This window comes from Rhinopithecus bieti, unplaced genomic scaffold, assembly GCF_001698545.2.
Source record: "Rhinopithecus bieti isolate Rb0 unplaced genomic scaffold, ASM169854v2 scaffold_27006, whole genome shotgun sequence".
NCBI classification, from domain to species: domain Eukaryota; kingdom Metazoa; phylum Chordata; class Mammalia; order Primates; family Cercopithecidae; genus Rhinopithecus; species Rhinopithecus bieti.
This window is the reverse complement of record NW_016813373.1, coordinates 233882-249692: the sequence shown is the minus strand read 5'-3', so window position 1 is coordinate 249692 and position 15811 is coordinate 233882. Positions and strand designations below refer to the sequence as shown.

The 15811-nt window shown below is 46.3% G+C and overlaps 1 protein-coding gene across 1 annotated transcript in view; it reads right to left on the bottom strand.

Moving 5' to 3' along the window:
• LOC108512687 (voltage-dependent R-type calcium channel subunit alpha-1E) overlaps positions 1-13182 on the bottom strand; it is a 313873-nt gene extending 300691 nt beyond the window's left edge. The window contains exons 1-3 of the mRNA XM_017848045.1: positions 13069-13182; positions 10059-10160; positions 9140-9279 (exon numbers count right to left, since the gene is read on the bottom strand). Of these exons, the coding sequence (XP_017703534.1) occupies positions 9140-9279; positions 10059-10160; positions 13069-13182 (356 nt within the window). The remainder of the gene's footprint in view (positions 1-9139; positions 9280-10058; positions 10161-13068) is intronic.
• Between the last annotated feature and the right edge of the window lie 2629 nt (positions 13183-15811).

Below are 15811 nucleotides of genomic sequence, written 5' to 3'. Positions count from 1 at the left end.
AAAAAAAAAAAAAAAAAAAAAAAAAAAAAAAAAAATTATAACTAATGGAAAATTTTAAATTTGCCATAGTTTTAAAATTTGCAATAGGTTTCAGTGAAATTTGTTTCTGTGGTTGCAAGTTTTATAGAGATAAATGACCATTCTTAATGAGGTCTACAGAACCACAGTATTTTGAGTACTTTCAATTTTTATATGCTGGTTTTTTCAAGGCACTCAGGGTGCTTTATGTGTATTTTAACATTTATCTTTATAATATCACTGTCCTGGAGAGAAGGTATTATTGTTCACTGATCTGGTATTTTGCTTTACTGTTTTGCAAAACACTTTGGCGGTGGAGGCTGTGCTGTACACTAGATATAGCAAGGGCTTTAGAATTGTTGATAATAGAATTAAAGTGCCAATCTCTCCCCTTTGTAACTGTTTGACCTTGAGCAAGTGACTTTGCCTCTTTGAGTTTTGGTTTCCTCATCTGTAAAATGGAGATAATATCAGTATTGCCTTATGTTTCTATATTTAAAATAATATGTGCAAGTGCCAATATAGTATACGAAGCCTTCTACATTTAAAATAAGACATGAGCTCCCGGTTAAACGGGAGCTGTCATTATCAACATCATCACTATCCTATTTGCTTGTCATGAAACCTGGTGGAGGTAGCCACAGCAGGTTTTACCTTCACTTCATAAACGAAGTTTCATAAAGGAAAGCCAAGCTGAGATGGGTTACATTATCACCAGTATGACAGAAAGAATGTATGTCAGGATCAGGACCAGTACCCAGAGCCCCCAAGTCATTCAGTCCATGAGATTAAACTCTGTTTCCATGTAAGTTGCACATATATATTCCAGCCAAATAATAGAAACTCTTATTTTTTAATACCTCCAGGTTCATGTCCTAAATACAACCAAAAAGCAGCAGATTCTCATCGCCAGGGGTAGTAAGGCATAGCTGCAACAGAGTGCTAGATTTGGAATTACAAAGGATCCAAGCCCCAGCTCACCACACCCCATCTAAAAGACCCTGGACAAGTTACTTAGCAACATGCACCTTAGTCTTCTCTTCTGTGAAAAAAACAATAAGGAAGGGAAAGTTAGGCAAATGTATTATTCTCCTAGATCGAAAATTCAGTGACTGAGCTTTAGTAACTTTAGCCTTACCTTGTCTTCATATGTTCTCTTTCAAAGCAGCACACCCTCGTTTTCCTCTCAACATCGGCACTGCCCCCTTGCCCCTTCCCTTTGGTAACCACTCTGCACTCACTATATCTGCTATTTCCTGACTTCAGCGACACATACATTAAATAGTGCTGTTGCATTTTCACATTTCACACCAACACAATTATACTTAACTGTGGACTGTATTCACAACATAGACACAAGTGCACAAATCTCTACCCAAAGGAGGAGACATAGTTCAACCACAGAACAGAAATGTAAACAGTTCCTTTAATTCTCAATTCTTGTAAATCTATGGAATTCCCATTTATGCCATATCCACCTCTGCTTTGAAGACATACCTGGGAATTTTCACCCCACCTCCCTCTTCCACATACACTCATGCAAAGCACAAGAATGCACACGTTTAACTGCCTTCAAATAAGAGCTCCAGGTCCAGGAGAGTGGTCTGACTTAGAAAGTACCTTGCCATTTCTTTCCCTGTATCACCCTGAGTGAATGCAATGCCAGGAGACAAAAAAAAAGTCCCAAACCAAATCACCCAGGGATTTTGAAGCTTTCTTCACTCTCTTTGGCTTTTCCTCCTCTTTGGTGATATCAAAGCCAGTTCAGGCCCCACTCAGTTCTGTCCATACGGAGCTTCTGTCAATGGGTGGGAGTGGCAAGAAGAAGCCTTTCAGGAAAGAGAAACCATCCCAACACCAGTGTCTTATATCTGGAACACAGTGGATATTCAATATGTATCTGTTGAGTGAACCAATGGTGTATCTCAATCTAGAAAAAAAGACGGAGTGCATACATGAGAAAAAATTCCCTCCCACCCAAAGCACAATCCCATCTCAGCTGCCCATCAACTACTAACTGGCACTCTCACTCAGAGTCTCCCTGAAGGAACTGGGTTTATCAGCAGCACAGAGCTAAGAGGAGATCTTTAAGCTTCACATTTTGCCTTTTGCCCACCTCTCCCCAGAATCAAAATCCTATATTCCAACCTTATATTTTCCATCATTCGCCCATCTGGGGGGAAATGCAATTGGAACAGAAATAATGTTCTGATAAAAGGAGACACTGCAAGTGGCAGTTGTACTCCCCAGTGTGGAACGAGAAATACACAAAAAATCAGAGGAGGAGGTGGTGGTCTGTCAGAGGAGCAGCCAGCAACGATGCTGAGAGGAAGAACTAAAAAGCAGTAAGGCTTACAGGCTTGCAGACCTCCCCAACATCAGCATTAATAATGCTGATGCCAAGTTTAGTGCCTAGCATTGAGGCACTAAATAAATATCTGGTCACCTACCAGCTCAGCTGAGAATCTCTGAGTCCCTTGCCTCACTCCACCCAGCCTCTGTTTCCCCATCTCCTAAATAACAAGTTCTCACGTCTCCTCCCTCTACCCATTCTGCCCTTGCTCTCCATCTGCCTCCTTCACTTGCCCAGAACGGTAAGGACAAGCAAAAGACAGGTCTGTGAGATCCCGCCAGGCTCACTGGCCTGACGATGCTATATAAATACCCAGTGATATCATACTATTACCACAGGGATTTAAATTGGGCTGGGGGCCCAAGGACTGCTTTCACAACTCTTCCCCCACATTCTCAGCCCCAGAGAGACAGTGCTCCCAGAGGAACACTCTGCTTTCCTCGATCTTTAGCTGCTTAGGAAACTCTTGTATTAGGGCAGCCTCCTTACAGAAAACCCTCTAAAAATACCTATCAATATATATTTAGCTCCAGATAGCGTCCTCCTACCAACAGGCTTCAGGCTAAATCATTCTGCATGTGCCACTGGTGAGAAGCTGGATGAGGACGGCAGCTCCCAGCTTTCCTGCAGCACTCCCTGGCTCTCCTCTCTCCTGCTCCCTTTTCCTCTGCCTCCCCTCTTTCTGCTTGGCTCTGCACATCCTCCCAAACTGCAGCTAAGGATGTAGAGATGGCTCCAGACTCTTCTCCATGGCTTTCCTTAGAGTTGATTCCAGGGTAACAAAGAAAAATGAGTCGAGCCACATCCAGAGCAGACTCAGAGAAAACAGTGCACCCGCTGCTCAAAGCCTTCTGTGGCTCCTCACTGCCCTCTGGTTAAAGTACAGACTCCTCAGAATGGCCTAGACTGGCCCCTGCTGACCTCTGCAGGTCTCTCCCCATGCCACCCGTCAGGCTTCCAGAAGTGTCCTGTGGTCTGTCTGTGTGCCTCTCTCCACAAGACACCCCCACGGGGCATTTGTGCATAGCATTCTTTCTACCAGAAAGGCTCTTCTCCTTCCCCGCCCAGCTGAGTCCCATATGTCCATCCTTTACACTTGTTTAAATGTGACTTCTTTCAAGAAACTTTCCCCAGTGCCCCAGGGCTAGGCTGGACACCCTTTCAGGTTCTCATGTTGCGTGGCCCCAGCCCCCACCACCGTGGAAGACACTAGGCCCCATTCCACCCACACCGAATACAGTACCCAGCACACGGTGGGTATCCAGCAATAGCTCTTGAGGGGCCTCCTGGGCCCCGGGGTGATGATCTTGGCAGAGGAAGGAGGAAGAGCCAGGCACAGACACACCTGCCCCTCCCCAGAGTCTATACCATGTCCTCCACAGTAAAGGGAAGAGCCAACGCAGGTCACCTCCCACACAAGGCTGGCAAAACTCAGGAAAGAGCATATTTTGAGCTGATTTGGGGTTTTGTAGAAAATAGACAATATTACCAACACTCAAGACTAGCTCTGTAATGTCACCAATACTTAAACATACAACGGAAAATAAAGACTTCCTAGATGGAAAGGGATAACCCGCTTTTCTCCATTTGGCCCGAACCCAAAAAGGCTCAAAGGAAATAGGGAAAGGAGACCAAATTGCTCCAGTAGCACAGGAACAGCTGGTGCCATCGCTGAGCCTGAGACAGTGACATCACTTGGCCTAGGGAAGGTGCCCAGGTGCTAAAGGCAAACAGGCCTAGGTTCAAATTCTGACTTTACCTTATACCAACCATTTGGATTTGGACAAGTTACTTAAATTGTCTGTGCCTTGGCTTCTCCATCTGTAAAATGGGACTGGGTAATAGCCAAGCCTAATGATTTTCATCTCCTGGTACCATTCTTAGGATTAGAAATCGTGTGTGTGTGTGTGTGTGTGTGTGTGTGTGTGTGTGTGTGTGTGTCTAGTCTTTGGCATATGGTTCAATAAAGGCCATTTTTATTATATGGTAAATGCCAGGTGATGTGATACCCCTGCTTTCTCCTTATCCACCCCTCCAACCTCCATCCCATCCACAGCCACTTCAATGAGGTTACGTCTTCAATATGCAGCCCTGACTCTGCCCTCATCACCCAGGAAGCAATTCTCAGGCGGTAACACTGACAACCTGGTAAATAACCACAGATGACTGGAATCCCAATATTGCTTAATGGCCTAGAAATTGAGCTCCCAGCTTAGCTTTCATTTTCCTAATAGAGTGACCAGAATATGAGCAGCCTGGAAGAGGTAGATAGAGATGAGAGAGACACAGACACTGCCTGGCTCAGCCAGGCCAAGGAGGAAGGCTGGGAACAGACAACCCCTCTCTACCCCAGCCCCAGCCTTCCCCCAGCACTCATTTTTGTATCCTATAGACAAGAGAATCTGGGGACAGGCCAGTAATTCAATTCAATCAGCATTTACTGAGTACCAACTATATGCAGGCACTGGGCATATAGAGATGAGTGGGCATCTAAGGCACAGTCCTCGCCTTCATTTCCCTGTTGTTATCCATGGTTTGGAGTGCCCTTGACTCTCATCCTCCCTTCTCATCTGCCCATCTATTCCAGGTACTATATTTTTATAACTTACTCTTAAGACAAATGTGTAGTAGTGACTTCAACTAATTTGGAATTCTCCAGGTGGCCTGACAAGTGTTTAGAAATTGCCTGAGTTGTTCGCAGTGCAAGAGAGATCCCAAGTTCTGTAAGATAAGAATGTGTTAAAAGAATGGCAAATTCCACTGTCTTTTAGCAGGCGGGAAAATACAATAACGTCCATGTTTCTTGGTCCCAGCATTTCCGTCTGCCTTCAATAACCCACTACTAGTTTCACTGAATTAATGAATGGGTGAGTGAATGAGTGAACAAACAAGCCAATTAATGAAGAAATCAGCTGGAACTCTGATCCACTCTCTACACATCAAACCATGCTATGCTGACAGTTAAAGTGGCATGCCTTCTTTACCACAGAGAGAAGTATCAGGATGGACACATGGGGCTCCTGTCCCCTTCAACTCACATGTGAAGCCCCACTTTTGAGAGTGAACATTTGCCTGATTATGCCCCTCCCTGAGCTCATCCCACACTGCCTCATGGGGACTAAAGGAACCTGCAACCACAGAGCCTTAGAACCATGGAGCCCTTGGGGTTGTGAAGTAACTGACAGAATGGGGAAAAGTGAGTCAAAGAAGGAACCTGGAGCCAGGAGATGTGGGCTCAAGCACTGGATCTAGTGCCTACTAGCAATTCATGTGCCCTCTCTGATCCTCAGTTTCTTCATCTGTAAAATGAGGCTAACAAGGTCTTTACTATGGCATTATGAGGACAAGATGAAGCAGTGTACATAAATGCACTTTCTGAACCATGCACACCCTCAACTTATAGGCCAAAGAATACGAAAGTTTAGGAGGTCACAGGTCACAGGCAGAATGTGGTTTCCCAGGCCCTCCAACTAGTCATCTCTTAGCAAAGGTCAGTAAGAGTAGGTCTTACACTGAGCCAGTTGACTGACACCTCAGCACCCACTTCCCTCCTGTCAGCACTGAGAGCTGAGAAGTTGTGCAGCCTCAGCCCTGAGGCACTGTGTCATGCTCCAGCACCTGTCATTCCTCCTGTGCACAGGGGAAAATAGGAGGTGACACCTGGAGATGAGGTGGGAAGGAAGAGCTGTCAGCAGGGACTGCTGTGGGTGCAGGTGTCAGGAAGACAAAGGAGGATACCGGGTGGCCTGGAAAGGAAGCTGCACAGGGCAGGGGTCAAAACACCAGCCCCAGATCAAAGGGCACCATTCCGACTCCTGCATCTGCCATTAAGAGGCAGGAGAGATCTTAGGCAAATAACTTACCCTCTTCGAGTACCAGATGACTCATCTCTAAAGTCCGCTTTGCCTGCCTCCCTGGTTGGTATCACATGTCATTGAATCTACAACTCCAACAATTGTATGATGCCCCATAATTTTATGTAGCACTAAGAAAGAAAAACATGCTGTCAATTAAACTATATCATGCCATTATTGTAAGACACAGGCTGATTTCAGCAATGTTCCAGCATGAAAAACGTGCATCTTAGAGCCACACAGTGTGGTAGATGAGAGCACCATGTGACTGTAAGACTAAATATGATCATCCATTCCTGTGGGATAGAACCGCAACCCTCAGCCCCTCAGCGGGGATCTCAAGAGGACCAAGCTCTTTGCCTGGAGCACATTCACCCGTGAATTGAGGAGAGAACAAGGGAATGGTCCATGCTGGGAAGAGGGCTAAGCAGCGGGTCTGGAGGAGGAACAGGAGCAAAGTCCTGTGAGTTCAGGTGGAAATCAGGGGCCTGCAAAGGCAATCCACAAAGCCAGGGACACCTGAAGATCCACTAAGAAGGGAAGATGTGAGGGATGGGAAAAAGAGCACAGAGAGGACAACTGACTCAGCCAAGCTCAGCACCTGCACCAACTCTTGAACACCCCCTGGACATGCAGGCAAGGACCCAGGGGCCCTTCTTGGTTGTGCTGACAAAAGAACCCTACGGGTCCCTATGAATCTGCTGCTTCAACAACCATGTAGCAACCCTTATTTGCAGAGAGATTAACATCTACTGTGAGTCTTCTCTCATGCAGTCAAACAGTCCAGTTTCTCCACCTTCTCTCAGCCATCATAGTTCCCAGACCCCACACCAGAACAGCTGTATTCTCCTCCAGAAGTACTTCTTCAACCTTGTAAAATGCCTCGTAAAATGTGACATCCAAAAGACGTACATTGGAGCATCTTTAATAATTATTTATCACAGCAAAAAACAGAAAGAATCCAAGTGTCAAGTAATTGCAAAAATGAGAAGCAAGATGTGTACATCTACTTAACAAACTGCTGATCAATCATTACAGATTTTTACCAAAATATGCAATAACATGTAATATGCTCAGACTATATTGGGAAAAAGCAGCAAAATTACAAGCACTTAAAGGACAGCTTGCTTGGCATTGAAGGCCTGGAAAGAAATACCCCAAAATAATCTGGAATTTTTCTGAATCAGTGAATTATTTTTTTTTTCTTCTTTTGATTTTCTATATTTTCCATATTTCTTTAATGAACATATAATCATTTAAATAAAAATAAATGGACTAGACAAGAAATTTCAAATGGATTCTGCCACATATAGAGCTGAGCAGGACCAAGAATTCACATAAACTTATTATATATACATTACAATACTTTTCTTCTTTTTTTTTTATTCTTCTGTAGTGACTTGTACACTTTTCTTCTAGATAGAATCATAACATTTCTAAATCATTCAGATTCTCATACAGGCCTCTTCTAATACAGCACATATTATTTATTTTAGGGACATTTAAAACATTACCCAATATACTTCCGTAATACTATGTAGAAACTATATCTTCATATACTAACTCATATTTAAAATGTAGTAGAATTTTCTTTTAGAAAAATAACCTCCAGAAAATTCTTTTGTAAGGCAACAGATATTTTTAAACATGAATAGTCATCCCTGTCTATTTATCCATTTCCCATATTGAGGGGCTGGCTGCTTACATGCTTACGTGCTTCCATTTACATATTCCAGTCCATTACATCTTCAGTGTTTTCTCTTTCATGTAATCCCAATGGCGTAAAGGTTAAAAAATAAGAGTATTTTGTCTATTCCACAAGACAAAAAACAGATGCAATCATTCCCAAGCCCTTACCCTTCCCTCTAAGACTTTACCTACCTTCACCATTCCTCTGACTCCTCCCTGGAAAACAATTCCTCTTTTCTCCTCTCTCCTTTTGGTCAATCACATAGTAGCTAATATTTCCCCTTCCCTGTCATTCTAAGTCACTCTCTTCTTTTCTTCATGGGTTTGAACTCTGTCTCCCAAGCAGTTGGGTAAGGGAATTTCCAGACCACATCACTCGCTGCCACATCCACACAGGACCACTCCCCAGTGCCCAGCCCTGCAGGCACTGAGAGCCACCTGACACAAAGACCAACAGGAAGCCACAAATGCCCAGGAAGGCCTGCCCATCACACCATTCCCAAGGCCAACACATTAGCTGCCAACAGCACTCGGTCAACCCAACGTCCTCATACTATATTCATTTCCAAAAGAAAGATTTATCAAATATTTAACTAAATGTACCACCATCATATATGCTGCGGTGACACTGGGTCAACCCCAATGTTCTATGGCTATATTAATTTCCACAGAATGATTTATCCAACATTTTAATATGATTCGATTTTATACTATTAATAAACCTGCAAATCATGAAAAATTCTGTTATCAGAACACAAGTCTCAATCATCAGTTCAGAAAATATGGCTGGGGTCTTCTCCAACACCCCAAAGAAGCTGCATTTGACTGCATCTTTTGGCCTGTCTCGGAGGTGCCTCTCAGGCGGGGGTAAGCTGCTTGCTTTGGTGAAAAGGCTTATTGGGAAAAGTCACCCTCCCCAGAGAAGTGGGTGTTTAGCCACTGAGCCAAGCACAGAATGGGAAACCAGAAGTGGCAGCTTTCAGACCTGGCTGAGAGTCCCACGGCCTCTGCTTAACACCACAAGCATCTCCACACAGTACTCATCCTGCTCTTGAGGTGGCTGACCTATGGTCCAACACCCTGGGGAATCTTAGCCTTGGGCTTTTTCTTCTGCCCCTACTCTACATATTGCTCTTTCCACCCCAGGTTCCCTGCCCCCAGCCACTTCATGACACCAACCCTCTTCACACACACACACACACACACAGAGAGAAAGTGGACTTACCCACTGAGGACCACGATGAAGTCCATGACATTCCAGCCATTGCGGAGGTATGAGCCCTTATGGAAGATGAACCCCAGGGCCACAATTTTGATCCCAGCTTCAAAGCAAAAGATCCCAATGAAATAAGGTTCTGTCTTTTCCTGTGGGGATGAGGAGCAGAAGCACTAGTGAGAAGAGGACTGTGCTTTATGAGACACAGGTAAAGGCACAGCCTGGCCCTTCCTGGATGTCTGTGCTGGGTCTGCCCATGTGTAGGTGGGAAGCAAGGGTGCTAAGGGACCCTTGCAGGCTGTCTGTGACTCAGGAGTGCACGGGGCAAGGGGGAACCAGCTGTAGAAATGGACGATGTAAGGGTCACACCTAGGGGATAGACTTCCTTCCCAGGAAGGTCCCTGATGGTCCTGGCTTTGCCCTGAAGGAGTTTGCTGTTCTTCACATAAGTTAGAAGCTTGAAGGTCGTCATCTCATGTACACACGTGGATTTTAGGCAATTTGTCTGTTCTTTTTAGGGGGAATACGTTAGATGTGTGACTCATTTCTTTAAGGAGAATAAGGACGTAAGCTTTGGGAAGTTCATAACCACAAATACACACAAGCACTGAGCATCCTTCATCCTCTCCCCTCTACTCCCCACCTCTTCCTGTCATGTGAGAAGCCCCTTAGGAAAGAGGAGGGAAGAAAATGGGCCTGTGCCTGCCCTTTCTTCTTCCCTGGCTGCCACGTAGCACAGACATGGTGTCTGTAATCTCTTATTTCCTGTGTGAATCCCCATGGGGTCTGTCATTAACTTGTCCCCCAGCAAAGAGCAAACCCCTCCCAGAACTCACAGGCAGGAAGGGAATGGGAGAGTGACAAAGCAGAGGAGAAGAAACCAAGAAAGACAAAAGGGGGAAAGGTGAGAAGGAGGGGAAGCACATACCAGTCTTCGGGACATGGGGGTCTTGTCGTCCTCAGGAAGATGCTGCTCCAGGGCCAGGACGATGCAGTTGGCAATGATGGTGGCCAGGATCATGTACTCAAATGGCGTGGGAAAGCGGAGTTAAGGAACAAATTCACCAGAGAGGGACACAGCCTCCAAGATGGCCATGCCCATAAACACACAAGCTCTATCAATCCACATTGTGTCTGTGCAGTTTGCGTGATTTTTATTTGTAAACAGGCAGACAGGACAGAGGATGGTCCTTAGCATGTGAAACCAAAAACATTTTTGCCTGGTCTCTGAACACAAAGCATCTTCTTCATAAAAAGAACATATGTAGCCAATACATAATATAGTTGGGCATATGACAGACACTCCAGCTACTGAGTGAATTCAATAACAAATCCAATAACAAAGGCTGAAAATGGAAGGGGGAAGAAAGAAGGAAGTCACATAATTAATGCCATAGCAGACCCCCTGCTCTCCCCAGTCTTCAAACCACTGGACTGGGTAAAAACGCTTGTGCACAGATCCAGATGCTGCAATCTGTTGCTCTCCTGGGCTCACAACTGGAGTCCCCTCTTCCAGAATCTCTGCACCACTAAGTAACAGAAGAGCCCCTGGAAAAGAAACAATTCTCTCCATGTGAGCTTCCTTCTATTTTAAAATTCCACTCAGCAAAGTACTTCTCGGGGAAGGAGAGGCTTGCTTTGTTCCACCTTATTTTCTCCTAAGCGTCTGCATCTATACGAAACAGAGACTGATCACAAATCTGAATCCTGGACAGCAAAGTCCAGTCCTGTAAGAACCACACTACAATGAATAAATGCAGGCTTTTTTCTGTTAGATGTTTTTGAAAACAGGTGAGGTGCTCCCTGTGCCTTTTTAAAAACAGGACTATGACTCGGGTGCCAGCATCCTGACCCCTGCAGGAAGGTTTTGCCACACGCTCCAAGGGATGTGGGAAGGACTGCCAGAAGAGAAAGAGGGAATCACCAGCTCCCAGCACTGTCATTCTGCATGTTGGGATTTCATTCTGTGATTACTGTTAGGACAAACACAAGTTAGCTACTGCAACTGGTCTTGCTGAGCAACCTGTGCTCTAGAAGATTCTGGAATCCAGGCAGAAGAGAGGAGCAATAGATCTGGCAAAGTGGACGGAAGGAGAGGGGCTGTTCTTATCTCCCCACATACCCAGACAGGCTGTGTAGGGTGCAGGGCCTGGAACCCTCTCGTGGAGTTCAGGAGGGCAAATCACAGCTATCCCTGCAATGCCCCCCATCCTGCCAGGCTATCTGTGGCAATAACACAATGTTAAGTTGGCACCCAGGGCATCTCTGGGGAGGGCAGGGCAGAGGGCTTGGGGCAGTGTGTGCAATGAGATGTGAGCTGCTCACCAGTTGCTCTGGTCTGGGTGCTGGCATGCAGGGCTGCAGGGCTGAGATGCTGGCTGTGTGTGAGCCCCGAGTCCTTCTCTTAATCCTCATTTGGCAGTGCCTTCTCCTCCCCCACCACCATGCATCCCTGAGTCACACTGGAGAGTCACACTCACTCGCCAGAAGCTGACCGCCATCCTTCCTTCCCACGCACTTCTAACACTCACACAGCATACAGACACCAGAGACCACTCCACGGGCCTCTGCTGCCCTGAGGCTCAGCCACTGGAACTAAAAACAGACCCGGCCTCAGGGGACCTCAGAGCCTGTCCACTGCCTCCACATCCCACTGTGCCTGCTTAAACCCTCCCACTCAGACAGGAGCCTCCCCACATAGAAAGTCCCTCAGCACCCATGGGCATTCCTCCTCCTTCAAACACTCTGGGCGCCAAGCCCCTGAGAGCCAAACATGCCAGCAGACACACACCACAGACGCCCACCCAACTAGCATGCCCACCTTCTAAGGACCTGGCCCTCCAACGCACAGCCTGCCCTGGGCCACCCATGCCCACTGATCAAAGGGGGAGTGCTCCTCCCCTCCCATCATGGCTGTAACCCAGACCTCTGAACAAACAATCATGGAGCAATCAGGGACCACACCAGGACCAAGTGTCCCATAAGCCTTCTGAACAGCCTAGGTTGCCCTGGGCCTGGCACAGGCACCCAGAATCCCAGACTCATCCTGCAAATTAAAGACGGGAACCTGGGAGCAATGGTGGCCAGGGAATTCATACCCTTTCCTGAAAACATGCTTGGGCGATGGGGCCAGAAAGGGAACTGACAACACGCATACAAGTCACTGATGAAAGACAACAGAAGTTGAGAGTGTTGAGAGTGGTATTCCTAAAATGCAGGCCATGAAATACTGGTGCTATAGGAACTTGCAATCAAACCAATGAGAGAAAGCCTGGGTTAGGTAAAGGTAAGAAGGTTTCTCCCCAGCAGGACTTCTTGGGGCCTTTAATACTTTTGCACACAGTGGGCACACACTCCATCCCACACACAAACACACACACACAGGGGGTTTGGGACAGCACACAACATTTCCCAAACTTGCTTCACCTTGTAAATCTTTTTTTCAGAGCATCTCTCTTGAACGGTGTTCCCAGGAACATAGCTAGGCAGTGTGACACAAAGTGGGGGTTTCTCTGCCAGTCCCCAAGAGCTGGGAGAGGAGGCTGATGGCTCTGACTGGAGTGAAACCAGGGCCTCTTCCATGTCATTCCCTATCCTTGTTCCTAACAGAAGTGTTCACAATAGCGTGGGGCTCACCTGGTCACTCCCCACAGCTGGAAATGTCTCATGCAATTTCAGACACCTGCTCAGCAGATCCAAGAAGCTCAGTGCCTGCCCTGAGAGGTAGGACTGGGCACGAGTACTTTCTCATTCAAGCTGCAGACCTCTCGCATTCTCATGGGTCTATGTGGGGTCTATGATTGTTTGGGGGGGTTGAATCTTCCCCTGAAAGCCTGAAAGTGATAAGCACAGGCTTAAAAGCAGATGGGTTCTCAGTGCTGAACTTGCAGGCAAGACAGGTCCTGGCAGCCATGTGCCTCCGAGGCCTTCCCACTCACAATATCCATTTGGACCATGGCAGCTCCTCCACTGCCCATGACTCCCCATTCATAATATCCACTTGGACCATGGCAGTTCCTCCACTGCCCCTGGCTCCCTGCTTCCACGTTCATACCTGCATTTTCCTAGCCAATTAACTCAAGTATATTGCTCCTTGTAAGCATCTTTAAGCTTAACTATCCCAGAATGTCCAAGTGCAGATATGTGAGGTTTGTGGGGACACAGGCTAGCTCAGGAAGGTGTAGCCATCACCATTGCAAGATGCTCCAGGCAGGGGAATGGCCCTTGGCCCAGGTGCTGATTAGTAAAACTCCCAGTGACTGGCCAAGTATCTGGGTGGCTGAGAATTCATGAGGTATTGATGGCTGGTGCTACCCAAGGCCCTAAAGTCTAGAATCTAAAGGAGGGAGTTTGGTAATTCACAGGTTCTGAGAAGACCCTATTCCCACTTCCTCTCTAGCCAAATCCTCTGCCCACTAATTGATGTGAGGCCCATTCAGAGCAGCAATCTTCTGGCTTAAAAATATATATTTTTTTGCTTTACATTTTAAAAACTGTTCAGATATATATGCCCTTGAGAGGGATGTCCCTTTCGGCCTTATAGGGCATCTAGACCTCAGGATGAATTCATGGCTGCAGTAACGAAGAACCTGCGGTGAGAATGTGGAGATTCTGTGTAACTGTGGGCTAGGTGAAAGAATGGATAGCGGCAGGGAAATCTCAGGGGAGGTGAGCAGAAGAGACCATCCAATTCTGCCTAGGCCCCAGCCACTCTCCCTTACAGCCCTGTTCTTTAACCTCTTTTCCACTTCCCTTTCTGAAGAAAGCACAAAGAAGAGGCATTTACATCTAGGTGATTCTGCCACCACCTGCAATGGCCTTTCTTCTCCTTTCTGGTCATACATCAAGACCAAGCTGAACTGCCACCTTATCAGTGAAAGTTTCTCTCCCTGCCCCACAGCTCTTTGAATTGTGTGACTATATTATTTCTTCTCCTATTTAAATCAGGAAACTGTATCTTGAAAGCAGGAGTTTTGCTTGTCTCTCTACTGTCAGTGCTTAGCAGAGCCCATAGTACCCAGTAGGAGCTTAGTCAATGTTCAATGCAGGTAGGAATGAACAAGAGGCATTCACTGAGGAGCCATTGTAAAGACAGGGCTTTGCTCGCCCACTCTGGCCCAGGCCAGGGCTCCTGCTCACTCCCACTGTTGCAGGCTGCCTCTGAGGCGCCACTCCCATTTCTTCCCGACAGCAAAAATTCACACCCCAAAGCAATGGCTCTGCTACATCCCCAAAGGGAAGAGCCAAAACAGCAAGTAACACCCACCTACCAGTCAAGCTAGTGCACCTCAACCTGGCAGACTGGACAAAGACATGACTTGGAAAGGTCAAAGGGAGCTCTGAGTCACCACGGCCTCAAAGACCAACACCCTTCACGGCAACCACAATCAGGGAGAAGATGGAAGTCTGTCCAGGTCTCCAACTCTTTCTGTCCTGGAATTCAGTGACACTCATTACAGTCTGTGACTGACACTGAGGATATTTTAGGGAAGACTATCTATCCCTGGTGTCCAGATTGCTTTTGTTTTGAAATCTTGAACAAATGGAGCTGATGGGGCAGTGAGGACTGGGACTCCCAGGGCAGGACCTTGCCTGTCTCACTTACCACTGTGCTTGGTCCACAGTGGGGCCCTGGTAACTGTTATTTTATTAATAAATTAATACTCAAGTGATAAATGAATCATATAGGGAAACTAGAGCCAGAGGTATCCTTATAAAAGGTACCCACACTCTCCACATTGTATACCCATTTGAACTTTTTATACTGTCCACTGTAGATACACATGATCTATTTTAAAAAGAAAATAAACCAGCATACATGGAATATCCCTTTCATGTTAAAAAAAAAAAAAAAAAAAAAAAAGAGAGAGAGAGAGAGAGACAGAGAAGGCTGGGCACGGTGGCTCACGCCTGTAATCCCAGCACTTTGGGAAGCCAAGGCGGGCAGATCACGAGGTCAGGAGATTGAGACCATCCTGGCTAACACGGTGAAACCCCATCTCTACTAAAAAAATACAAAAAGTTAGCCAAGCGTGGTGGCGGGTGCCTGTAGTCCCAGCTACTCGGGAGGCTGAGGCAGGAGAATGGCGTGAACCCGGGAGGTGGAGCTGACAGTGAGGGGAGATTATGCCACTGCACTCCAGGCTGGGTGACAGAGCAAGATTCTATCTAAAAAAAAAGAGAGAGAGAGAGAAGGGAGAGAAGGAGAAAAAATTCTGTCTTGCTGGAAGGGTGATGAGTCTTCTCTCAGTAGTAGGGTTATTTTCACTTTCTTCTTTACTCCTCTAACCATTTTCTGAGTGTTCAAATGAGCGTGTGTTCATTTATAACTATAAAATCAATTAAAGCTACATGTATCCTGAAAAAAACAAATCAACACAAAAACCCATCCCAACCCGAGAGTGAGGAGGAATGCGATGGCCAGAGAAATCAGAGAAAGACTTCAGAGAGGATTAAATGCAAGAGAATAAAGAGACCTGGCCAAAATGAGGAAATGACCATGAAAGTGCTTTGAAACCTGCAAAAGACACCTCCCCTCCTGCATTCCCTCCTGTACCGGCTCACTGCTCGCTAGGGCCCTCATTTCATAAAGTTTACTGGCAATCTCCTCAAACACCCCTTCACTCCTCGCTCCCTCTGAGCCCATTAATGAGGACCTGTGTCGCTCCAACTCTCTTTCTA